Source organism: Aedes albopictus, chromosome 3 (genome assembly GCF_035046485.1).
Source record: "Aedes albopictus strain Foshan chromosome 3, AalbF5, whole genome shotgun sequence".
NCBI lineage: Eukaryota > Metazoa > Arthropoda > Insecta > Diptera > Culicidae > Aedes > Aedes albopictus.
The window spans coordinates 449,704,205-449,729,861 of NC_085138.1; the positions used below are offsets into that span (position 1 = coordinate 449,704,205).

The window sequence follows — 25,657 nt, forward strand, 5'->3', positions numbered from 1 at the left end:
CTCAAATGATGCCTTATAGTTTTTTGCAGCTTTAGCGAAAAACAAAGCTTCGTTATTACTGTATACGTGATTCATCATTTGTCTCAGCTACTGCAGATTATAAACTAATCTCAAAAATATGTGTCTGAGACAAAACAATTTGTTACGATCTGTGTATTTCTTCGAAATAAATGCTCTAAACATGATTAATAACCATCTAGATGTGAGAAGAACGGTGTGTGAACAATATTGACTGTTATTGTTATTGTTATTGTTTATTTTAACTTGAAATTTAGAAAGAGGGAAAAACCCCTTTGAGTGATTTCGGCATTTCAAGAACGAAATCTTTCTCAAAGAGGCACAAAACCTCTTTATCTTTCCAAATAACATTATAAAAATAACTTAAAACTAAAGGCTCACACGGCAGGGAACCATAACGGAGCCGCTATCTTAAAAGAGGACAGCATGACAAATCGTAAAACGAGTCTCCGGAAATCCAGAAATCCTAATGGGGGAGGGAGAGGGGTCAGGGGGTCATCAGAAACGAATCTTCAAGGCTGAAAATAAAGAATACCAAAAAAAGGGGAACAGTATCAAACAAGATAGGCAATCTCATTTAGAAATTTGAACAAAAGTTTCAATATATGTTCATTTTTAAGCCCAAATATCCCGTATAGATACAGAAATTGAAAAACCTGCTGCAATAAGGCTATCAAATAATATCTTCCTCGGTGCAATTAACCGAGAACAATTAATTGTAATGTAATCAATGTCTTCATACGATAACCCACATTCGCATAAGTTTGAATCTACAATGTTGATACGATACAAATGACTATTACAATTATAATGATTGGATATCAATCTCGAAAAAGCACAAATGAAATTTCTACTCCCAGATACATTTTTAAACCAAGGAAAATGATTCACCTTGGGACATATTGAATGACACCATCGCCCTTTATCACTAGAATTCCAGTTGATTTGCCAAGCATTTAGAGAATAATTTCTCAGATTGGGAAAATATTCAGAAGGAAATATATCACGAGGATAAATTTGTCCACGCATAACCCCAAATTTTGCCAAATATTGAGTTACTCACTGTCGATGGTTGAAATGCGTAGAGAATTGCTCTATTTAGAAAAATCCCTGATAAACACATACAATCATCAATCCAAACCTTATCCACTGTGGGGTAGATATTAAACCTAAAACGAGCAAATATACTCATACATATACTAATGAAAAGCTCTTAAAATGTTTCTGATTCTAGTCAAATCATCACAATGTATTACTCAGAAGTAAGTTTTGTTTGCCTTTAAAGTTGAAAATAGAAGATTATTCAATCAAATCGACATTAAATGAATCCAATCATCGAAACACTGAAGACTGAACGACCGTTGAGTTTTAGTTATTTCCAGAAACTGTTAATCGACTGTTATAATATCGTTTAAAATTTACCAGTTAATCAAACTTCGTAATATTTAAGGATTCGTAGTTGGATAAAAATTTGCGTTGCGTTAATCAATTCCATATATCGAAAATGAAAAAAAAAACATACGGTATTCAAAATCAAGTGTGCAGGGTATAATTCGACAAATTGAACTTTTACTGAAATTAGAGTAGCTGAAATCGTCAATATCCTATTCAGGGTACTAGCAATTCGTATTAGTTTCTTTTTTATTAAATCGGGTCATTTCGGATGCAACATAATTGTCTAGTCTTGTAGTAAAATAACTTTATTTCACAGAACTATAAACACCTTATCGTTAAATGATCCATGTAAAATTGTTAGCTAATGACAAATTACAATGAAAAAACAAATCAAATGGGTCATAGTGCAAGAACAGCTCATATCATCGTGGTGGAGTATTCGTTCATATGCGGTTTTAATAGTGATCCGGATGAATTTAATTGATAGCTCCTATGCGTTTTTTATGTCGAAAAATACTTGGTAGATGTTTGTAACACTCCATCTGAAAAATTTGCATAATAAATTTTAAAATTTCTCATTTACCAATGGCCCTATAAGATGCAAGTAGCACAGTCATTTCACTTGCAGCTATTATTTATCTTGAAATTTTGTATGAAAATTGGAACATATCACTCAAACTTTTCAGTAAGTGACATGGAGGAAAGACAAAATAAATCAAGGATTCATTTAACAATGCAAAAGCAAACTGAGATTTTTAGAAATTTGAATATTTTTTAAATATATAAATTACTTAGAAATTTTTGTATTTCCCAACTAAACTCACAGTAGGTTTGAATAATAATAAAAAAAACATTGGTGTTATGTTGCAAATCTAACACCACAAAAGTAAATCCATTCAAAACGAACCTAACAAATAGAGGATTTGGCTTTAAGAAACGCATATTTCGTAAATTCCCTTTTAAATTCGAACACTTTTTAGCCAGTGATATGAGATGCTCTTGTCGTAAAAGTAGTTATGCCCTTTCGAAGTATTGGTACCGCCATATTAAGCTACATAAAACTTAATCCTTTTTTTGTTCACAATCTAATGGAGGGCCGTGATGCTACAATTTCAAATAAATCCTAATCAACTACAATGTAACTATTTCAGTTCATTTTTCTCAACTTCCATATTCACTTTCACGTTTTATTCGATTCATTCGGTGCGACACTAGGATACATGTGTTTTGATTTTAAGATGCAGTAAATAAAAAGAAATGAATTTTAACAATAGAGTTTATAACATGAGGGTATTTAATACGTCATTTTAATCACATTAGACAATGTCCACGTTAACAAAGAAAGTACAGTCACATTGAATATAGCTCGTTCGCAAAAGTTACATTTCATAGTCGGACAGCAACGTAGTTAGTTAACAGATCTCAACAGTATCAATGGAAAGATACGCCGGCAAAATTCAAAAATTAACCTAGTAAGAGAGGCTGATAATAAGGCGGTTGAATTTTGCTTTAAGCATACAAATCGACAATCAAGTAAACAAATATAATGATAAGAAGCTCATTTCATGTATGTCAACACATTCAAGCATACCTTCTAAGGGATATTGCATGTAACGATTTGATCTCGCTAGTTTTTTTTGTTCGTCTACGATTCTATAGTATGTTATGTATTTGTTACAGTTGGAAAGAAATATAAGCTGCCTAGAATGCTGGATAAAATAAAATATTTCACCTTCATAAACAACACTCGACCAAAATGCATGTGTTATATATGGTGAAATATGTTTTTTTTTATTCAAAGTGTTTTCAGGATAGTGCGCCAAATGAAATACAGTTCTGGTCAAATAATACGAAAAGTCCTCATATTTTCGTTTACGGTAATATTGCACCATATTGAGGACAAGAAATGAACCGTATATTCACTTGACACATTCTCCATCAGAACACTTTTAAGCATTCAGTGAATACATTATTCAACTCTTATTGTGCAGTCATTAGATTTTAAAAAACAAAATCCACTTATAAAGAAAACGTCCACTTAATTGTTGTATTCATCATCGAAATCGTCACTGGATTCAGTAGAAGTTAGCGTCCAATGATTGCTCGGTTGACTGCTGTTGCTGTTATTATCGGTTTGATCGTAAATTCCTTTTATATTCGAATTCGTATTGTTACTTATATTGCTGGAGTACAAACGACCTGTTCCAACTCCTACGCCGCTATGGCAGGATTGAGACCTCAATACGGAGCTGTAAAAAGGAAAATAATATTGTAAAGTTACAATAAAAACGTTAAACGATCTTACATTATTACACACAAATCATCAAAAATCGTCATTGAAAACGTATATGTACTGCGTTACCTGGTTCAAAAACTCTTCAGCCTAATCCGAATTCCGAAGAACCCCTTAAGCAAAAATTTGATATGTTTATAGCATTTGTCCAATTTTAATCGATCACCCTCAAAATTTCAGCAATTCAAATTTAAAGTTATAAAATTGTAGCATAGGTAAATACTGTAATAGTATATTGGAAATTTAATGAAGACAATTTTACACTTGAAATTGAAAGTTATATCATATGATAAAAATGACTAAATTTCGATATCCTTCTACTTTTTAGGACGCCACGTACGAGTACGAATGGATCGCGTAGCAGGCTGTGCGTCTAGGCAGCTGCGTTTTGAATTGAGCTGTCACGTTTTCGTATTCAACTCAGATGACGAACTCACAAAAATCCTGATTGCAATACGCCTTCCTTCCGGGTTGTTAATTTCTTACAAATTCTAATGATTTTTTGTGATTAGAGTTCTTTTCCGCTGATGGTTCGTCCGGTGCAACGCAATTGATAGTAGGGAAAGCTAGTGATTTCGTGAGTGCTACAGAAGATAGCCAGCGCATTCCATCAGTGATCCGCGGAAAAGTCATGACCACATTTGGAAGATCTTTCTGATTTAACTACTGAAAACCAGTACCGCCAACCCCCGACAACCGTGTTGATATTGATATGGAACATCACGTGTTAGTACGTCAACCCCTGCCAATTTTTCATTCATAAAATCGGCTCGTGAAATGGGAATGGTAAAAGCGCGGTAGGCGTTGCCACGTGTAGACGTGTTTTCAGCTGCTCGTCACATTTCTTTCGAGTTCAGCAGCTTTTTTTCACGATTCCGCTGACGATTTAGGCCGGTGCTACGCCATCCGGTTGGTTCTTCCGCGTGTGAAAGAGTGTTTCTTCTGTGTTAATTTTGATGAGTAAGATACTTTATTGATGTTGTGAAGAATTGTGAATTTGTGAAAGATTGTGTTCCGCGTTGATCGAAAAGCTGGTAGAGTCACACCATCCGGAGGTGTTTCAATAATTTATTCGTGATTGAATACCGCTGCTCGCCGATCGGGGCTCGCAAATTGAGCCAATCCGCATTATTCTATCCGGTGTTTTTTTTTTTTTGGTTTTAAAGTGGTTGTGGCGTGATGCTCACATGCATCGCCATATTTAGAATTTTGTGAGTGACGAGGCGACGTTTGTTCCAACGATGATAGACAGTGCGATGGGGAAGCGAGACAAGAAGTAAACCTGACAGCGATTGTACAGACGTTTCTATGATGATGGCAGCGCTACCTTGGATGGATTTTGGTAATATTGTTCAGATCATTACTTCATAATAAATTCAACTAAATACGTGTCAGTTTCAAAGATTCTCTTTAAAACAGGAAATTTGTTTGAAATATCTGCATCCATTTGATAACGGTAATGCACACAAGCTCGGCTTTTTGTAAGCTGCAGTAAGTAAAAGTGACTTTGGAATGGACGTAAGTAACCAGGCATTCTGAAACGAGTCACTGGATCTCAACAGAGCTATCACATTTCAACCACCGGGCTAAGTATGAAATTCAATAAAATCATACAGCCAACTGCAGACGTTTTTCTTCCATAACACCACTGCCGGACAGTGGAAGTTGAAATATATACATACACATAAAATTGGCTCGTGAGATGGACTATTGACTGTTTTTTCATTTAAACCTATGAATTCGCGACTACGAAGTTGTTGAATGTGCGTAAAAGTCTGTTTATCATTTAGCAAACCGATTTTATGAATGAAATTTCTACAAGAGTTGGCGACTTACAACGTGTTTTTCAATTGCTCGTATTGCAAATATCGCGGTACTGAAAAGTTTACTTGAATATAACCACCGTAACAGCACTTTTTAAAAACACAATTTCGGGATAATAGGAAGCAATCAGTGAAGTACTAGATTGAAAGTAGTGAGCTGGATTTTTGTATGGTGAGATGATCAATTCTCAGTTTCCGCAATGAAATGGTGTAAACAGCGTGGGTTATATGATTTCTTGCCTAATTTGATGCTGTTTGAGCAAAACTTTGGGTAGCTGTGTTGTTGTATTATTTATTTCATGCAACTTCAACAACACAGTTACCCAAAGTTTTACTCAAACAGCATCAAATTAGGCAAGAAATCATATAACCCACGCTGTTTACACCATTTCATTGCGGAAACTGAGAATTGATCATCTCACCATACAAAAATCCAGCTCACTACTTTCAATCTAGTACTTTACTGATTGCTTCCTATTGAAGTTTTAACGCTATGCGTTGTCCCTAGGGAGCGGGCACGCTACAATGGGTTGTTACTTTCGTTCTAGTACTTCAAACGTTATGAAGTTTGGAATGTGCATTGTCTAGTATACTTTTTAGATTATGCAATAAAAAAACTTTGATTTTTTATTACCCTCAAGGTATGTAACCCTTTAAGGTGAAACATCAAGAAATCCCATTGCAATTTTGCATGAAAACTTTAGAGGCACAAATCTGATGAACGATGCATCGAGCTGCACTTGTTTATCCTGGCTTTGCTCACTTGCAAAAAGAGGCTACTTTTCCAAATCGAGCGCATTTGTTTACGGATTTCTAAGATTGGTTCTCTTGAAAACGTGAGTAGGGGTCCAAGTCGGCCATTGTGACGGCCATATTTGTATTTTTTGAAGTTTCTCCTTAATAAACTGGTAGGGTTACTGTGATTCTAATCTTTTGTTTTTAAAGCATCATAGAGCTGTTCATAAAACCCGCAATACTTCTGTAGTATTTTATAATTCAATCTATATGAAATCAGCTAAGTACATACGGAATATAGATGAAGCAAATAGTGAGCAAAGATTCAGAGCGTGCAATGCCAGCAGTTATGAGGTGTGTTTTAGATAGCTGGTGAAACATAGAATGGCCATGGATAATTTAGACTGGATTACAATCATTGTTATTTACATTCACCATTTTTGCTTAAAATTTTGAGGGCAGATGATTTTAAATGTGTGTGTGTGTGTGTAATACAATAAGCGATAAAAGCACAACGAGCAAACCTTTCACACGATTTACTTGTTCGTTCTGCTTGGTTTTGAACGTGACGACGGGCCTCCTCTTGCTTTTTCTTGCCTTCCATGGCAGCCTTCATCGGATCATAGCTGGCACGCCGGCGCCACATCTCCAGTTCTTGCTCCTTGGTAACTTTTTGATCTAAAACATAAATAATATGTGGTTATAATTTTCACGAATGATATTTTTCATCGTTCATTACTAGATGCAGTTGGTTTTGCTCCTGCTGATTTAATACTCCTGGTACTCATTCTGCTAGGTTCAGCTCTGTTCATAGCTACCGAAGCGCTACTAGGACTCTTCTTAACCTCCGGTTTAAGCAAATAACTTTTAGATTCATCTTTCTTCAAAAAGTTCCCCGCGGAAGGATTCTTATACTTTGATATATCCAAATACTTTGGCTGAACTTTTTGCTTACCACCTGTTGGTTCTTTCGGAACCGATTCTCTACCCATCGATTTGCGAGATGCACCCATATCTTGTTTCATTCGATTTAGACTAGAATCTCTGGGCATTGATGCACGATCACGAGTATTTCCTTTAACCTGAAGTGTTCTGCGGGGTAGTTCAGGTGTGTTTGGACAGGCTGCGACACCATGTTTGACTCCAGCTGCAATCTTTTTATTTTGTTCCATGCGCATGAGGAAGGTTTTGTTGTATTTGGTGTTAGTGATGGGTTCTTTGTCGACTTCAGCAGCTTCCTCGTCCTTGTCGCTGATTTCTGAGCTAGATGAATACTCCGGACCCAGTTCAAGGTCATCATCGTCGTTGATGTAGAACTCATCCTCGTCGTTATAATTGGCAACCATCTTTTTGAAACTAGTGCTGCTGGCTGATTTTTGGATTCGTGAACCACCTGTTGCTGCTTTTGAACCTAATTTGGGCGTTAACGTTGGTGTGCTTGGCTTCATTGCCTTAACAGAAAACGAACTTGATCGTTTGATGGGTGATGATATCTGAGTTGGCACCGGTTTGGGATTATATGGTTTGTTTACAGGTTGGCTACCTGTTGATCTCATTTGTGCTCCACTAGCTTTCCCACTGAATGATGACGATGGTTGCTGTTTAATCAATACTGCACTTTGTTTCTTTGCGCCCAAGGACATGTCCTTTACAGCTGAAGTAATCACAATCAGTTTTTCATCGTCATCATAATCAGCCATATCATTTCTCGGCATACCCTCATTCTGGTCTTTTGCGCAGTAGTAAGCAGTCCTTTGATCAAAGTTCTGAAAACATTTCACAGGTTTCGGAGGAAGAGACGACATTCCCTCAAAGGAGTTGTGTCGAGTGTGCTGCTTCCTTAAATCTAATATTGCGTTCATGTTCTCCGAATTCAGACTATTCGACATTTGATTTCCATACCCTAACGCAGCTAATGCGTTTGCATAAGATTCCGTGCCGTCGAGGGATAGGTTTCGTTTGTGATTCAACAGATTTTGCTGTTGCTTAAGGGTAAGTATCTGTTGGTGATGTGGTAAATATGGTTGACCCCCATCAGCATGGAGTATCTTATCCCGATGAGGTGAATGCACGGGGGACTGCAGAGAGTTCATCGGGGAAATCTTCGGAGACATACGCCGGGAAGCGGGACTAAGAGGGCTTGAATGTGATGAGTTTTGTCGAGACGAATTGCGTAACGAGTTACGCCTTTGGAGATTTTGAAGAGTAGATATTGCTGCAGCTGTTTTTTGAAGATACATTTCAGTTTCATTCGTTGAAAGGTCCTGAAAGCAATTTAAGAAGAAAAAAAATATATCATTGATACCAGATGCTAAAATTATTAAATTCGTTGTTTAGGTAATTATGACGATATGCGCTGAAATCAGCATATCTTTTTCATTTGTAATCTATAGACCAACTGTTGGAGATCTCAGGTAGATCAATTACTAATTGAAATGGTTATAAGAAGTTTATCGACAGATAGTTTACAATGTACGCGCTATTTTGAAGCATAGACGGTCTTTTTATTTTGAGAAATCATGGCAAATACAGTCACTGCAGAATTATGGGTCACTCTGTCACAATTAGTCAGCCAGTTCACCATGCTATTTTAATAGAATTGACCCATAATTGTGGGTGTCCCATGATTGTGCCATAACTGTATACAAAATAAACTAATAAACTAACTACTAGTTTTTTTGGACGTCAACGCGTTGGTGTACAATTCACGTGCCCACAACAATGTATTTTAATTTAACTTTCATTCTTTACTTCACAACTTATTGACCATTTATCATCAAACATAACCATAACCATAGGGTAAATGTACCAATAGTGGTGCTATTAGTAGCTCCTTGTAGTAAAATAATTGAATAAAATTGATAATACCACAAAATAAAAAATCTGAAAACGTTAATCGGTAGTTTATCACTTAAATTTGCTAAGAAAAATGTAAAAACCATTGTTTATTTCAGTTTTTGTTAATAAATTACTTGCACCAACTATAGGTACACGGTTCCTATAATGGAGGTAAAATTTAACATTGGTTCCTATAGTGGCGCATCCCATTGAATTCTTATGGGACCCACCACTATAGGAACACTACCACCACTATAGGTGCAAAGGAGCAAAAAAATTAAGGAAAATAATTGTTTAAAATAGCTTTTTCGTCAAATCCTGCACGCAAAACTGAATTAATGTTATCGATTAGGTATGATACATTTATTAAAAGTGCGATTTGTAAGCTTTTTGGTCGAAATAGTGCTTAATTGCCACTACCACCACTATTGGTACTACCTCCACTAAGGGAGCTTTTACCCTAGTTGTTATTGACGAGTTGCAAAATAAAACATCGCACCGGGCAAGCCTCATTGAATAATTATGACAGATTACGACAAGTGTTGTACGAATCATAATTTTGTAACTTTGCACAAACAGCTGTGTCAGGACATCGGAATTCGAACCCGTCACCCTCAGCATGGTCATGCTGGATACCCACGCCTTTACAGCTGTGGCTATGTGGGCCCTATAAAATATAGAACCTCTAACAACTATAGTGAATTCGACAGTTAAAAACCAAAATAAAATTTTGAAATTTCCACCTAAACGCCTGAAAGTAGGCAATTACCTTTGGAATTAAATTTTCAGGGATAACATTTAAAACTTCTAAATTATAAGTGTCTTGTGTGGAATTGCAATTTTGTATCCAGAAGATAAATTTGAACCCTCGCTGATTAATTTGACCAAGGTTCGCGGTACTTTATGATAAGAACTGATAAAGTAAAAGTCTGATGTCGCTAATAATTCCTTCTTGGTCGTTGATAATATTTGGTAGCCGTTTGTTTTTCACAAGCGTAAACCTCCAACAACATATAATCACACTACACACTATCAGCAGATCACATCACAATCATAGCCAGACGATCAAAAGGAAAGTGAAAACTCGACCGTGGCAAATGACCGTGGAGTGTAGACCTGACGAAGCTGCCGTCTACCTACTAGTTCAACTGCGGGTAGCTGATGGCAATGAACGAGCGAATAAAATATTTGGTTTATCGTTATTACTGTTGTTATGGTGAATCGGCTTTGAAGATGATTTCTGCCAAAGAAAATTTCGTTGCCAGCTGATCTTCAGTGCATCAAAATATCAATACGTTCATGTTTATTTTTGTTTGCTTCGGAACTGTACACGCCGATTGCGTTGCTCAATGATATAACATGGTAAACAATCATAAGTTTTCAGTAGGTACGCATAATCATTCGTATTTATGTGCACAAATCAATTAAAGCTGGAATGCTATATTTATCAATGATACAATTTGTATATCACTCAAAAATACTTAAAATACATTATATTATTATATTATATTCATTCATTTATCATAAAGTGGAGTGGAATTATATTATTTTCGGAGCAGCAAAAGATAAACTTTCAAGAGCGTTTCAGCACAGACAAACAGACGTCTCACTCTGCCCACTTCCCATCGTTACCCTTTCTAACGGACTGTTCAAATATTCTGTAGTTTGCAAATCTCTCGCTCATTGCGCTCGCATCGTTTTAGCTCCTACCGCCATCTACTCAGTGGGTTTGCGAAATACAGCGTAATTAGCATTGGGCGATTATACTTTTGTGACAATGATTTCAATCGCACTCTGTTTTAGTGTGTCTGTTATAAGAATAAGTAAAGCATTATCTTCCAAACTTTTTTTAATTTTTGAAATGGAATGTATGCTTGAAAAAAAAATAATTTCGAAAATATTGTGTACAATAGACGTTCGCTCGATGAAAGCACAAAGTCTGTGCTGAAAGTGTTCGCACTTATGTTGGACGACTTAGTCGCTAAGTCGGACACTTTTCGTATGAAACGTCTGTAGTCACACGATCTGTCCACTCTACCAACTTACTCAGAAAGAACTACAACTATCACTTCAACTTCTTGGATTCTTCCGGCTTCAAACTCTTAAGTTTGGATCGTTGCAAAAACCAACTGTCGTAGTAAACGAACTCTAGGCAAGTCTCTGATCATGGAGTCATCGGCGACCTCGAAGTTCATGACCTCGTTCTTCGGTCATTGCCCTCTTCAGAAGCCGACCTACTGATTGGCGAAGATCCAATCTGCCCATATTCGCATAGTCGACGTAAGCGCCACTGTAGTTTTCAACACACATTTGCAATGTTGACAATGAACAATATCAAGTTCAAGATTTTTTCCACGTTGTCATCTAACTAACGGTTGAATCTTGCATTCTACTTAATAAAACTGGTCAGAAATATGAACATGCGTTACATATAAGCTTGTGTATGCTGACTTTGACAATGGTGGTTACGTCGATTATGCGAACATGGGCAGCAAAGTGAAGATTGACACTCTCATTTTTTCATTCGTGTTTGGCCTCATTCATTGTCAGTTGTATGCCTCTCTTGTTTCATTCAATCCTCTGTCATGAATATTTTCAAGCACGTTGGAAAATGTCCAATTTCTGTTAACAGACGCACATTCCGACTTAATGAACAAATAAAGCAGATAGTTAGTGTTCTAATTAACTACTATACACAAGTTTTGTGGTGATTGCATGTATAATCGGAGGTTACGGTCTAAATTTGATTTTGATCCCTCAGCTTAGAATCTTCAAAATTCACTTTGAATGTAGGCTCATTGAAAATATTTTTTTTTTTTAACTCTGATGTAGTATACTGGTGGTTGTTTTTAGGGTGGTGGAGCCTGAATTTGATCCATCCATATCCTATCGCGAGCTTGTAACTGTGTGGAACTTATACTACCCCAGTAGGGGGAAAATCTAATGAACAGCATATTCAATATTACTAATTGAATTACTACAGAATAAAAACTGATATTGGTTTGATGATATAAGAGGGAAAAGATCATAAATCAGGGCTGCCCAACGTACGGCCCGCGGGCCGGATCCGGCCCGCGAGGACATTTTGTGCGGCCCGCGGCACGACTGGACAAAAATGATAGAATTTAGCCCGAGATATTATTATTCTGAATATTTTCCTTGTTCAATGGAAATGTATTTGATTAATTTTAAAAAATAAAATTACTTTTTAGAGTATATTTTGTAAAATTTTTAAAAGATTTTAAAATATGCAAGCATTTGGTTTGAGTGTAAAGTAAAAGATTCTTAACAATTGGAGACGGACCAGCCTCGGGCTGAAAGTCTCGATAATAAAGATAAAAAAAATCTTAACAATAAAATAATGTGTAATGTAAAATTCGCTTGATGAGACTGTAAAACAAAATAGAAAGATTAGGTCATAAACTTAATTTAGGAAAAACATGAAACATTTAATCACAATTTTTGAAGCTTTCAGAGATTTTTCTGTGCCATTCAATAGCTCTGTCTGATACTACATTGAAACATGTTATTGAAACTTCCTATATACTTTGTCAAGCGCCAATATTCTGCAAGAAATCAAAAAACCTTTCAAATTTCATTAGAAACATTAAACTGCAAGAAAGTTCATTTCTATTATCTAGCCATGCTCAGAAAAGATAAAAAATAATGTATTATTAACGAATTTTTATTTCTGGCCTGTCGACTGGTATGCAGTTTCACCAGTGGCCCGCGGCCGAAAAAGCTTGGGCAGGCCTGTCATAAATAATAGCAAAATCTAGTAAGTTGAATTGCTCAATATAGCTCGTTCAGATATTACAAGATCAAAACAATATCAGACAAGGAGCGGACCTGTGTAATGGTTAGAACACTTGACTATCACGCCGAGGACCTGGGATCGAATCCCACTCCCAACAAACTCACAAAATGTGGGTTCTTCCTTCGGAAGGGAAGTAAAGTGTGGGTCCCGAGATGAACTAGCCTAGGGCTAAAAATCTCGTTAATACAGATAAAAAAAATATCAGACAAGATTTGTCGACCTTTTTTTTTAAATAAAAAAATAATACCAATATTCAGAACCTAGACTTTCGGATTCACAGGCGGCGATGCTTACCACTCAACTGTGGCTCATTGTTGTGAATATCATGGGATACTTCATTTTCACAGCTCAGAAAGGGGCACAAAACATTGAGCCAACTCTATGGGTGTATGTTAAGCTATTCGTGCAACATTCATTAAATTTAAAAATAACACATTGAAATCACATCGAGCTATGCCAGCAAAAATTATTCGATTTGAGATATGATTTAGATATTCCCATCTACCCGGAAAGGATGAAAATTTTTAGTGGAATTAAAATAAAACAGTACTTCAACCGATTTTGTTTTTACTTACAGGTATTCCACTAACACGCCCAGGTTCAACATCATATTTTTATTTGTAAATATAACTCTATGCCTAAACAATATTTGGAAAATGACCATCATCTTACTCAAGGGTTATTGAATGATTTTACATGTCACATCAAGATTTCGGGTGAAACTGCTCACTTTCCACAGTTTTCAGGCGTTTTATTTGTAAATAGTCGATATGATTAAAACTCAATGATTTAAAACAAGTACGGGTAAACAATTAATTTTACCAGAAATTCCTTCAGAAATTCTATTTCTCCAAGAATTACCGCAACGATTTCTCCCAGAAATTTCTCCAAGGATTCTTCAGAGTTTCTCTAAGGTTTTACTTAGATATTCATTCAAGTATTACTCCAGGAAATTTTCAAAGAATCCATTGAATAATAATTCAAGAATTTCTCCAAGGGTTCCTACTGAAGTACCTCTAAGTAAATCTATAGGAATTCGTTCGTTAAAACCTTTTAGAATGCCTCCAGAGAATTCTTTAAAATCCATCTACTCTAGAAGTTTCCACAAAGATTATTTCAGGAAATTTTGCTAGCATTCTTTTAGGAACTCTTCAAACAAATTCTATTGCGAATTTTGACTGAACTCCTTCAAATTTCTTTCGAGAGTGTAGGAAAATAGGCGTTGCCTCGAACGGATGTCTACTTTAACCGTTTGTCATTTTTTTTTTTTTTGCGCGTTCTCATAACGATTTTTTTCCGACGATTTCGCTGGTGGTTTGGCCGGGATTATGCCACCAATTCTTCAGCATAGTATAGTAAATACCATCCGCGAGTCTCGGTGTGATGCCAGTAACTGATGGCTCGGTTGATTACTTCACTACGTTTTAAATGTACGCGATAATGAAAGCAATCATATTTCGGTCGTTGCTGCACTGTTGGAGAAATGAGAGTACAACTACACTCAGTAGCAAAGCCGAGCTCAATTTTTCTCCCAAAATTCGTCATGTTCAATCTGCTGCAACTTTGGCAATTATCAATATTTTTGGCTGAAAATTTTACCACTTCATCATCAATATATTGATAATGTATGGTCAAAATTTCACATTGATTGAAATTATATATTTTGAGTTATAACAATTTATATGAAAAATTCAGTTTTGGACATACTTTTTTCAAAAATCCATATTTCAGTGAAAAATTTAAGTAGCTTCATGAAATTTTTATTGCAGCGTCAGTAAATATAGGAAATGTTGTGGTCAAAATTTGAAATGTATTTATCCAGCGGTTTGGGCAACAGAAATCGTCAAAGTTGAAGTACCAATGTGGGTGCCTACAGTTTTCACTCCATATTGACCATGCTGAAACACCGGTGCAGAAAAAAGCCGAGGTCAATTCGTTCCATTAATGTTCAGATCTAATCTAAGTTTTAACAAACAATCCATCTTGTGAGACCATTTTTCTTAAATTTTCGTGTGGTCTGCTAGTTATCTATGACATTCTACACGTAACACATAGCGCGTTACGCGTTACACGTAATGCGTTACAAACATACATATGTTAGTGAATATACAAGTAGTTTGTATAATTCACAAATTTTGTTACTGTAAAAACATTATTATAAGCAAATAAGTTGAGGGGTATAATTTAGAACAACAAAGTATGATATGGTAAGGCATGTGACGTCACATGTTTGCTTATGATCAGGCTTGTTATTTGCTCCCACAATGTGCTTCAAATGAACGTTTTTGCTCTATTTATCATTGTGCGTTCCTACCGAAGTCGTTTGTGCGGGAGCGATGCACAAAGAGAGAACGGGAGAGAGACAAAGAGAAACTTCGAGCCACTAGAATCAACACAAAGTGTAACTTTTTTGTGCCTCATTTTTGAGGAACCCGGTAAGTTGGTGAACTATTTTTATGGCGTTGTTCGCAGTATGAGCTCACCGATCGGTTGGTATGTCATAATTGCACATATAAATACTTGTGAAATTGTTAATAAATGATTTGTTATCACAAACATATTCATCTTTACTCCGGGCGTACACAAAGTACCTCAATTTTGAGGAAACGCACTTTTTTGAGCAATCAATCCGCACGTTTTTGGGAGTCATAAGCTACAAGTAGGAAGCTGAAACAAAACGAGAGAAAACGCTCTAGCTTTGAATGCGGGAGCGTGGAGCAGATTTTTTGTTCTCTTGTTTTGCTCTGAGGAGGATTCCATGCCTGCTTATGATAAGGTTTTTACAGTAGCCAAAAATTGTAAATTATACAAACTACTTGTATATTCTTCAACATATCTGGAGCTCGATTTGAATAGGTCGTATGTGCTTTCGTCGAAATAAAATTCGATCAGTTTATTTTAGTAATAGTAGTAATAGTAATGATATTTCGGTGGCTTATAATGATAAAACCGAAAGCCTGTTTTGTAAGGAATCGTTTGTATGTATTAATTTTGTTAAATTTCAACAGTTTCCGCTATGAGAAGCGAATCCAACTGATCGAATTTTATATCGACGAAAGCACATACGACCTATTCAAATCGAGCTCCAGATATGTATGTTTGTAACGCATTACGTGTAACGCGTAACGCACTATGTGTAACGTGTAGAATGTCATAGATAACTAGCAGACCACACGCAAATTTATACAAAATTGTCATATAAGATGGATTGTTTGTTGAAACTTAGATCTAAACATCAATGGAACGAATTGACCTCGGCTTTTTTTCTGCACCGGTGTTTCAGCATGGTCAATATGGAGTGAAAACTGTAGGCACCCACAATGGTACTTAAACATTGACAATTTCTGTGGCCCAAACCGCTGGATGAAAGCATTTCAAATTATGACCACAACATTTCCTATACTTACTGACGCTGCAGTGAAATTTTCATGAAGCTGCTTAAATTTTTCACTGAAATACGGATTTTTGAAAAAAGTATGTCCAAAACTGGATTTTTTCATATAAATTATAACTATAACTCAAAATATATAATTTCAATCAATGTGAAATTGTGACCATACATTATCAATACACCTCGTCCTTTTTTTACGTCCATGCTTGGTTAAGTGACGAAAAAATCTACCGCCAAGACAATGAGCAAACTCAACATTTTTATATTTTTTAAAACATCTCTGTGATTAGGAGAAGTGCACAAAAATATAAAAATGTTTATTTTGATTATTATTTTGGCAGTAGAATTTTATTTCGCTTAGCCAATAGTGGACGTAAAACAAGGTTTTGGTGTATATTGATGATGAAGTGGTAAAATTTTCAGCCAAAAATATTGATAATTGTCAAAGTTGCAGCAGATTGAACATGACGAATTTTGGGAGAAAAATTCAGCTCGGCTTTTTTTTGCTACTGAGTGTATATGTCGGCAGACTATGAAGAACTTGGTGAGACCATTCCAATTAAAAATCGTCATTTTATTCCTACATGGGATATTTATCATATCAAATACGTGCAAGAAACAAAAATGCAAATTTTTGATTCAGGAAGTGTTAATGCATTTCAGATATCCAATTGATATCCGGATGCATCAATGCGGGGCTTACTGTATCAGAAAACGACCTCAAGATGCACGTGGAAGTCCAGGCATACTTGAAATGGGTCGTTGGATGTGCAGTAGAGCTATCACCTTCCATTTCCAGGACTAAAAATGTTTGCGTCTATGGCGTCAGAAAATAGACGCAGATATTTATTTTTCTTCCATAAAAGCACTGCCGGTCAGTGGGCGATGGATTATACATACACACACACACAACTCCTTCAAATTTCTTTTGAGAAACCTATTAAAAAATCATTCCATGTAGCATATCAGCCAAGTATGGGGGTTTCCTGTTAGCCTAGTGGTTAAGGTTCAACTCACAATTTGTATGTATTGGTGAAAGCGCCAACTGACTCAACCGAGAGTAAACAAATACTCCTGCACGCGGATGTGCAGATGACGCAGGTTCGTTAGTGCATTTCATTTGTCTCTTTCCCATCTTCAACTTGTTTATCACGCTGTGCATATGACGCGAGAAATATGCACGCATAGGCAATGGGAGAATAAAAGAAACAACAAATCAAGAAAAGCCAGACCATGTATGTGCACTACATGGAAGTAAATACCGCGCCGGTTGGAAAGTGAAAAACTATTTTGTGCAGTTTTCGTGATTGTGTGGCTAACGCCGCGAACTTTTTCGTGATATAGTGAATATTATTCTATTTGTGAAGCCGGTGAAACATTTTACACTTCGATTATGGAAGCAATTACGTTTCGAGAGGCAATTAAAAAGTGAGACTGTTCCCGGTAAGATAGTGCTAGTGAAATGGTGCGAGCTGGTGTGCATTGGGGGGGAATTTGGAAATAGCAGTTTTGCAGTGAAATATTGTGAAAATGTTGTGTTTCTTGGTCCCAATGAAAAGGTAAGTGTCCTGAGCAAGCGTTGAAGCAAATTTTAAAATAACTCGATACCAGATAATGGTGAAAATTCGAGTATTTCTTTATCTTCAATTAAAAATTCACACATGTGAGAAAATTTAGCAAGCATGTGTTAGAAAATCCAAATTCATTTCCCCCTTAAGGCTATGGACCGCCAATCCGGAGACGGCGGACCGGATTCCCGTTTCGGTCGGGAAAATTTTCTTGATTCCCTGGGCATAGTGTATCATTGTTCTCGCCTCACAATATTCAAATTCATGCGATGGCAGGCAAAGAAAGCCCTTCAATTAATAACTGTGGAAGTGCTCAAAGAACACTAAGTTGAAGAGAAGTAGACCAAGTTCCAGTGGGAATGTCGAGCCATAAAGAAGAAGAAGATGAAGATCAGCCAAGTATTTCTCCAGTATTAATTAATGATTTCTACAGAAATTTCTTCAAAAAATCGTTAGGGCAACCGTGCCTTTAGTAATCTTAGTTACAATCCCAAATTCATTATATTCGAAAACAAAACGATTACGGCTCCGATTGATTCCGTACTTTTTGTTATCATTCGTGCTCACCTCTAAAAAAATAGAAACGAAACAAAAAGCGCTGTAATTTCTCCGAGAATTCCTTGAGGAGTTCTTTAAGAATGCCTAGAACCACCGATTTATACAAGGCTAAGCTTCCATAGAGGATATCATCGGGAATTCTTCAGAAATCGCTTCTAGAATTCCAACGGGAATTTGAAACAAATATCTTGAAAATTATCAAAAGATTCTTTCAGTATTTGTTCAAGGATCTCAAACTTTTACTTTAGTAGATAGGCCTTAGTGTATAAATTAGATCTAGGTAGGCGTAGATAATGAAATACACAACATTATCTACAGTAGGCATTGACTAAGACTGACAGAACTGCCAAACATTCTGAAACAAACCTTGGAGCAGATAACACCGTTGTTTGGTTTCTTCCTACAACACCAGAAGTGGGATCGCCAACGGTCTTCGGAATTCCTGGAAAATGCAGTGAAGTGAAATCGAAAAAGGGGAATCCAATCTAGGGATTTGAAATCTCGCTCGATACGAAGTAAGTGTAAGAATTCTGAGGGACGAAAAGTTTTCAAGCCGATTCAAATCTGCGGATTCCTTTCTAGGGGATGGAATTATCGCCCATGGAGAAGCTTTTGAGAACAATCCACTGAAGAGAAGTGGAAGAGACAAAAAATACTGATCGACACACTTTCAAGCTTTTAAAAACAACAAGACGTTGCTGGAAAAGTAGGAGCTGGAAGTTTCATGGAACCATTGCCATGGAGAAAGTTTTCAAGCAAATTTCGATAATACCGCCATTTTCTGGACACGCTCAAAAGGACGTCATCTGTTTCCTGAAAATTCATCGAACAAAAAAAATATTCTAAATTGATTACTGTCTCGATGAGGACATCGAGATTGTCAGGATGGTCGAGCTTTAGAAGAAAGGCCTTAGTGTATAAGTTAGATCTAGGTAGGTGTAGAGAATGAGATAAACAGCATTCGTTACAGTAGGCACTGACTAAGACCGACAGAACTGCCAAACATTCTGAAATAAACCTTGGAGAAGATAACACCGTTGTTTGGTTTCTTCCTACACTTACATACAAAGAGATTAGACACTCTTCTGCGCAGGTTTCATCAATCGAATGAATTTTGTTGAATTTGTTCAAGGTTACTTTATGGATTTTTCTAGGGATTGCTTTAGGTAGGAGTTCTATCTAAATCAGTGATCCTCAGGTCCATTTTTTTTAACTGCTCATATTGCAACACCTGGGTCGATTTGTGAAACATTCAACAAGTTATTCTTGATCATTTCTGGGGTAGAACAGCTTTCATAAGAAACATTGCAAGGAATTCTACGGCAACATAGAGAACATGACATCACGTGCGGCCCGCGGGCCGCACTTTGATGACCGCGGATCTAAATTCTAGAGGAATTCCTTCAAAGATGCCTTCAGAAGCTCTTTCCAAAGTTCGTTCAGGATGTTTTTTTCACATATTTCTTCAGTATTTCAATTGATAAATTCTCTTGCGATTTCTGCAAAGACTTCTTCAGAATTTATTCAAGTATTCTCATAGAACTTCTTAAAACAGTTTCATCAAGCAATTCTCCAAGTATTTCATTAGAAATATTGTACATGATTGTCACAGGAATTTTACCAATTCTTTTGTATAAAAAACCCTTCGGGATTTTTTTCATCCAAGGATTTGTTCAACGCTTTCAATAATTACTCCCGCAGGATTCTTACACAAATTCCTCAAAAAAAATCTTTAGATATTCCTCCAGAGGATACTTTGCTAAAAATGTTTTAGAAATTCTTCCAATAAGCTTTTCAAGGATTCAGGAATTTCTCCAATGAATATTTTAGAAACCCAAAAAAAGATAAGAATCCTTTCAAGAATTTACCAAGAAATCTCTCCAAAAAATTCTACTGGAATTCCTTCAATGAACGCTTTAGGTACTTTTCCAAGGTATCCAGCAGGATTCCCTACACGAAATTTTTAAGAATTTTCACGAAACTTCTAAGAATTTTCTCGAAACTTCTAAGAATTTTCTCGAAACTTCTAAGAATTTTCTTTAACGATTTCATCAAGCATTCTTTCCAAATGAATTACTTCAAGTACTCTTTCTTGGATATATTTTACGATTCATTTAGAAATTACTTCAAGGACTTCTTAACAAATTCCTCCAAGATTTCCTTCAAAAGTTGCTCCAGCGCAATCGGGAACTCCTCTAATCATTTTTTTTTTTTGAAGATTTCCCAAAACGATTTCTTTAGGGCTACCCCATATGATCTCTTCAGCAAATTTTCCAGAGGAATCCTTTAGGAATTTCCTCATTTTTTTTATTTTTGAAATTTCTGCAAGCGTTCAGTTTGCAATGCCTCAAACGATTGTTCTAAAAGTCTTTTTAAGAATTTCTTAGGATTTTGTTCGAGCAAACCTGCAGGTATTTCTTCAGAAATTCCTCCAATAATTGCTTTTGGAAATCATCCAAAGATTCTTTTGGTGATTTTTTCAAACCCTCTTTCACAATTCGTTCGAGAATCCTTTAAGAAATTTTAGTCACGATTTAGTTTTTTTTCATGTATTGAAGAGATTCTCCAAGGATTTTTTCATCAAAGATTCCTTCAAAGATTTTTTGAAGTTTTTCTTTTTATCCCCAAAGGATTCCTGCACAAATTTCCTCAGGGTATTCTACAGAAACTCTCCCTAGCCTCCTGCAGGCTTGTTATTTGCTCCCACAATGTGCTTCAAATGAACGTTTTTGCTCTATTTATCATTGTGCGTTCCTACCGAAGTCGTTTGTGCGGGAGCGATGCACAAAGAGAGAACGGGAGAGAGACAAAGAGAAACTTCGAGCCACAAGAATCAACACAAAGTGTAACTTTTTTGTGCCTCATTTTTGAGGAACCCGGTAAGTTGGTGAACTATTTTTATGGCGTTGTTCGCAGTATGAGCTCACCGATCGGTTGGTATGTCATAATTGCACATATAAATACTTGTGAAATTGTTAATAAATGATTTGTTATCACAAACATATTCATCTTTACTCCGGGCGTACACAAAGTACCTCAATTTTGAGGAAACGCACTTTTTTGAGCAATCAATCCGCACGTTTTTGGGAGTCATAAGCTACAAGTAGGAAGCTGAAACAAAACGAGAGAAAACGCTCTAGCTTTGAATGCGGGAGCGTGGAGCAGATTTTTTGTTCTCTTGTTTTGCTCTGAGGAGGATTCCATGCCTGGCCTCCTGCAAAAAATCCTCCAAGGAAGTCAACAGACTGTTTCAGAAACTTTGAATATACAAACGATTAGCTGCCATTTGAGCAAAATACATATCCCAGAAAGTTTCAAAATTCGATTGTCGGGTGTGAGGAAACTTTGGGTTTCAACCGCGACGACAATATTACTCATATTTAATGGATTTGAATGATTTGTTTTACCGTTAAAAGGAATAACTTTGATAGTTTTTCAGCATATTTTATTAATATTTTTCCATGTAACAGTATTTTTCCCTGGTTTATATTTTTCAAACAAATACTGGGGTATCAGTTATCAATTGGCTTCTTAAGCGGTGTTGAAATAATTCCATATTATGCATCTACATGCCAAAATGAGCCGAAATCCAAATTTTCATGAATTTTGGTACCCGGGAACCTATTGAAAAATCAGTTTGAAGTTTGTATGGGAGCGATTTGTTGAATCACCCCTCGTCGTATTTTGTACTGGGCGGAGCTGTCAAACAGTAGCCCAGCGATCAAACAGTTGCCCAGCTGTCAAAAGGGGATTTCAAAAAATTTCTTCGAAATTGATTTTAGGTATCAAAATAAAGTTCTAAAAATCTGAAAAAAATCATAGTGTCTCAGAAAAACGTGCTCTTTCGTATGAAATCGTAAAATCAACACATTTTTCAAAATTTTAAAACTCAACTGCAATTGAAAAATCCGATCATTTTAAATATTTTGGGTGGTTTTGAATTTTTCATTTGAGTGAGAATCACATTTTCATTTTGGGGTAACTTTAATAGTGCCTGCTATAAAAAAATCAATATCTCAGTAAAAATATATTTTTAGCCATACATCAACATATGATTAGATGCTATTCATGCTGAGTTCTCTTTTATTGGGTTGTTTTTGAATGTTTTATAAACAAATTTTGTACACAACAAATTTTACTACTTGAATTACAAAAGCATTGCATACTTTTAAGCGTTTATCGGTGTATGGAGATTTATGTCCCATTTTACAAAATTGATTCTAGTCCGCATAAACACACTTCGTTAAGAAATTTAAGGCCAGATTTGGAATCTACTATGATGGATCTACCGAGGTTATTCTTTGAAAAAATAGTTGAAATGAAGACGTACAACAGATTGTTTGAAGGGGTTGACAAATGACAAAAATATCAACAATTTTAATTTTTTGTCCAAAAAGATTAATATAAACTAGGATTCAATGAAAATACGTTTTAGATGGACTTTCATATGTATAGTTTTGATCGACGTTTGCCTTTTTCTTAACTAATTGAAAAAATCATAGTTATAAGATAAACTAAAACATAATCAAATGTATCCCAAAAGCTAAGTAAGATTTCAAATTGCATAACATTTACTCACCGAATTACTTCCTTGCAGACTGCGGTTCCTACTAACACTTCTAGCTCTACCGATGGAACCCATTGGGGATGGTATTTTACTCGGGCTCATGGGAGGTTTTGCCGCCGTTGGACTCGTGTATTGTCTAATACTTCCACGTCTTATAAATTCACCCGAACTTGGTGCACTGGAATCAGTTCCGTAAGGTTGTTTCATCATAGGATCACTATTGCTGCTGTTATTCAACAGGCGATCTAGCTGCTTTCGATGCAAATGTTGACGGTCTAGATTATCTCCAAATTCTTGATACTTTTTCGTATCGTAATAATCACTTTTCGTCATATCTATTTCGAAGTCGTATCCAAACTGATTCCGATTTTCAAAATCATAACTTCTAACCATTTGTGGGTTGTTGGTACTAACTGCGCTACCAGAAGTTGGTTTCTTGGAGTACTCTCGTGCATTTTTGGCCCATTCTTGGATCCAATCCTTCTTACTAACTGCTGATCCTATGGCCGAAGCTTCAGAGTCGGCTTTGTGTCTTGGATGATCATAGTTGACGTTCAAATCCGACAAACAAGTGGCCTTTTCCGAATCGGTATAGCAGTTGAGAATTTTTGCTTCTTCTTCATTTTTATGAATATTCAATTTCGCCACGCCTTGAACATATTCAGAGCTATCGATGTGAGATTTGGTTAAACTATTGCGACGATGGATTCGAGGATGGTTTTCAAGTGTTGGTTTCACACTCAATATTCCGCTAGTAGTTACAGAAGTGAAGGTTCCTTGATCTGGTGAATTAGTCTGCTGTGCTACGATTTGTTTGTCGGGAGATTTCGCTTTGTGAGTAATGTTTTTCATGCGTGACTTAAGTTTTTCTATATATGATAGTTTTGGTTTTGAAACTTGTGCGACTGGTGATGGTTCGTGAAAGTATACAACCTCTAGAACATTATTTTTTCGTCGTTCATTTGCTGTTGGTCCAGAACATGGTCGATCCAAATCAATGATTTCTAATTCGTCTTGAAAATTTGTTGGCCTCTGGGGATACGGTTTGTTAGCTCCTTGTTTGAATAAAGGTTTTGGTGTAGATTCTGGAGTAAATGCTGGCATGCGATCTATATTCATTCGTTCTTTTTGTTCCTCAGTATAATTATCTCCATCTAAGGTGTACGTTCCAGCTTCGCTTACGCTATCGTCGTCATCATTCTCCTTTTTGAAATTTTCCAAAGGAGGCTCAATACAGGGAAGACCTATAGAAGAATCCAGACTCTCGGCATTGAATTCAGAACTTGAGCACGAATCTTTCATAATATTCTGCTGATCGAATGCCATCTGCAACGCTGATGACTTTGGGGTAAACTTATTTGTGTTTGCTTTCGCTGCCATATCTTTAGCACCTGTTTCCATCATACTTGATCGAGGACTCCAACTGTGTCTCTTGTTGACTGAGTCCCTCGAAGCTCGGCTTTTATCACGTAATCTTACTGCAGTATCTTGAATCTCGGATTGGTCAGCTCTGTTTCTTCTAGGTAAATTTACACTTTGTGGGGTCCTCATTTTGCCAGTAGGAGGAGTTAAGCCACTTTCTAATTTCGACAAGGAAACACCTCGCTTGTGTCTGTTCTGAAACCGCTCCAGCATTTTCTCGTGCCGTTGAATGTCAACCGCTTTACGCCCTTCACTGAACTCAATTGTAAATGCAAGTGCATTTCGGACATCCGGATCTTCACTAACACTGCGTTGGCTTTTTTCAATTTCCTGCATCGAAATGCTTTTATTTACATTACTATTATCACTTACTCCACTATTGAAACTACCGTTGTTATATTGCATTTTCTCCTCTATTCCGTCATTCTTCTCTTCATCTGGCCTGGAAATTCGGTCATCCAGTGGAGAGTTGTCACTCTTTTTCGAATTCTCTGGGCTGAGATCATTTTTTTCAGGCTCGGCTTCACATTCCATTTCCCTAGAGTTTCCTTCTAAACTTTTATCGATATTGCACTTCACTTCTCCCATCAGATCCATTGCTGGTGAATACTGTCGAAACGTAACTACATGTTCCAAATTTCTGTGCACTTTCTACTGTGCCCAAAAGAGGTTTGCGACTGATGTCATTATTTCGTGCTTCATATTTACGTTAGTCATTGAATGCCGTACGATGGAACAGACAGAGCCCCTTTACACCTATGTGTGTGAGACCAGACAAAGATATTTTTCACCTTCGCTATCACTGGGTTTATTCATACAGCATTTTGGTATTGAAATTTTTGTGTTATTTTTGGCAACTTATGATCATGAACTTCTTCATATTGGTTCCCCTGAATCGCTCATCTGAATTTGTTTTAATACTCGTCCTTCACTTTACACAATATTGTCGGGCCTTGCCCTCTTTTGGTCTCTGGCTCTGAATATTAATACTGACACCAAAACATTGCCTCTTGGAAAATGCTACACTCCTTGCGAAAACGTATTATTCGATGCATTCTCAGTCACAAGCACCAGCTAAATTGAATCCTAGCACGTATTGAAGTCCGTAGACTTCATTTTTCGACCAACTATCACTGAGATATTACGCGATCCTCTGGTGCATGAATGCATACGATCAAAACTTCCAAAGAGACTGAATGTTTTATATGTAGAAGTTAAAATATCCATATCTG

The 25,657-nt window shown here is 36.5% G+C and overlaps 1 protein-coding gene across 2 annotated transcripts; it reads right to left on the reverse strand.

Moving 5' to 3' along the window:
• Positions 1-1,702: 1,702 nt before the first annotated feature.
• Positions 1,703-25,657, reverse strand: LOC109407518 (uncharacterized). 2 transcript variants are annotated; one of them, XM_019680576.3, is made up of 4 exons: positions 23,016-25,654; positions 7,004-8,528; positions 6,789-6,942; positions 1,703-3,662 (listed from the first exon to the last, which is right to left on the reverse strand). In XM_019680576.3, exons 1-4 carry the CDS (start codon positions 25,020-25,022, stop codon positions 3,452-3,454), a joined length of 3,897 nt encoding a protein of 1,298 aa, XP_019536121.2. In that variant the 5' UTR covers positions 25,023-25,654; the 3' UTR covers positions 1,703-3,451. The 2 variants fall into 2 exon arrangements, with proteins under 2 accessions (XP_019536121.2, XP_019536122.2); XM_019680577.3 differs by having other exon boundaries at positions 3,470-3,662; positions 6,805-6,942; positions 23,016-25,657.

Bases quoted from the DNA above. Each gene is read 5' to 3' on its own strand.
- LOC109407518 (XM_019680576.3), bottom strand. From the start codon at position 25,022: ATGGATCTGATGGGAGAAGTGAAGTGCAATATCGATAAAAGTTTAGAA. The intron at 8,529-23,015 runs GTGAGTAAATGT...AATTGCTTTCAG, and splicing joins GTCTGCAAGGAAGTAATTCG to GACCTTTCAACGAATGAAAC. The intron at 3,663-6,788 runs GTTTGCTCGTTG...TCCTTTTTACAG, and splicing joins ACAAGTAAATCGTGTGAAAG to CTCCGTATTGAGGTCTCAAT.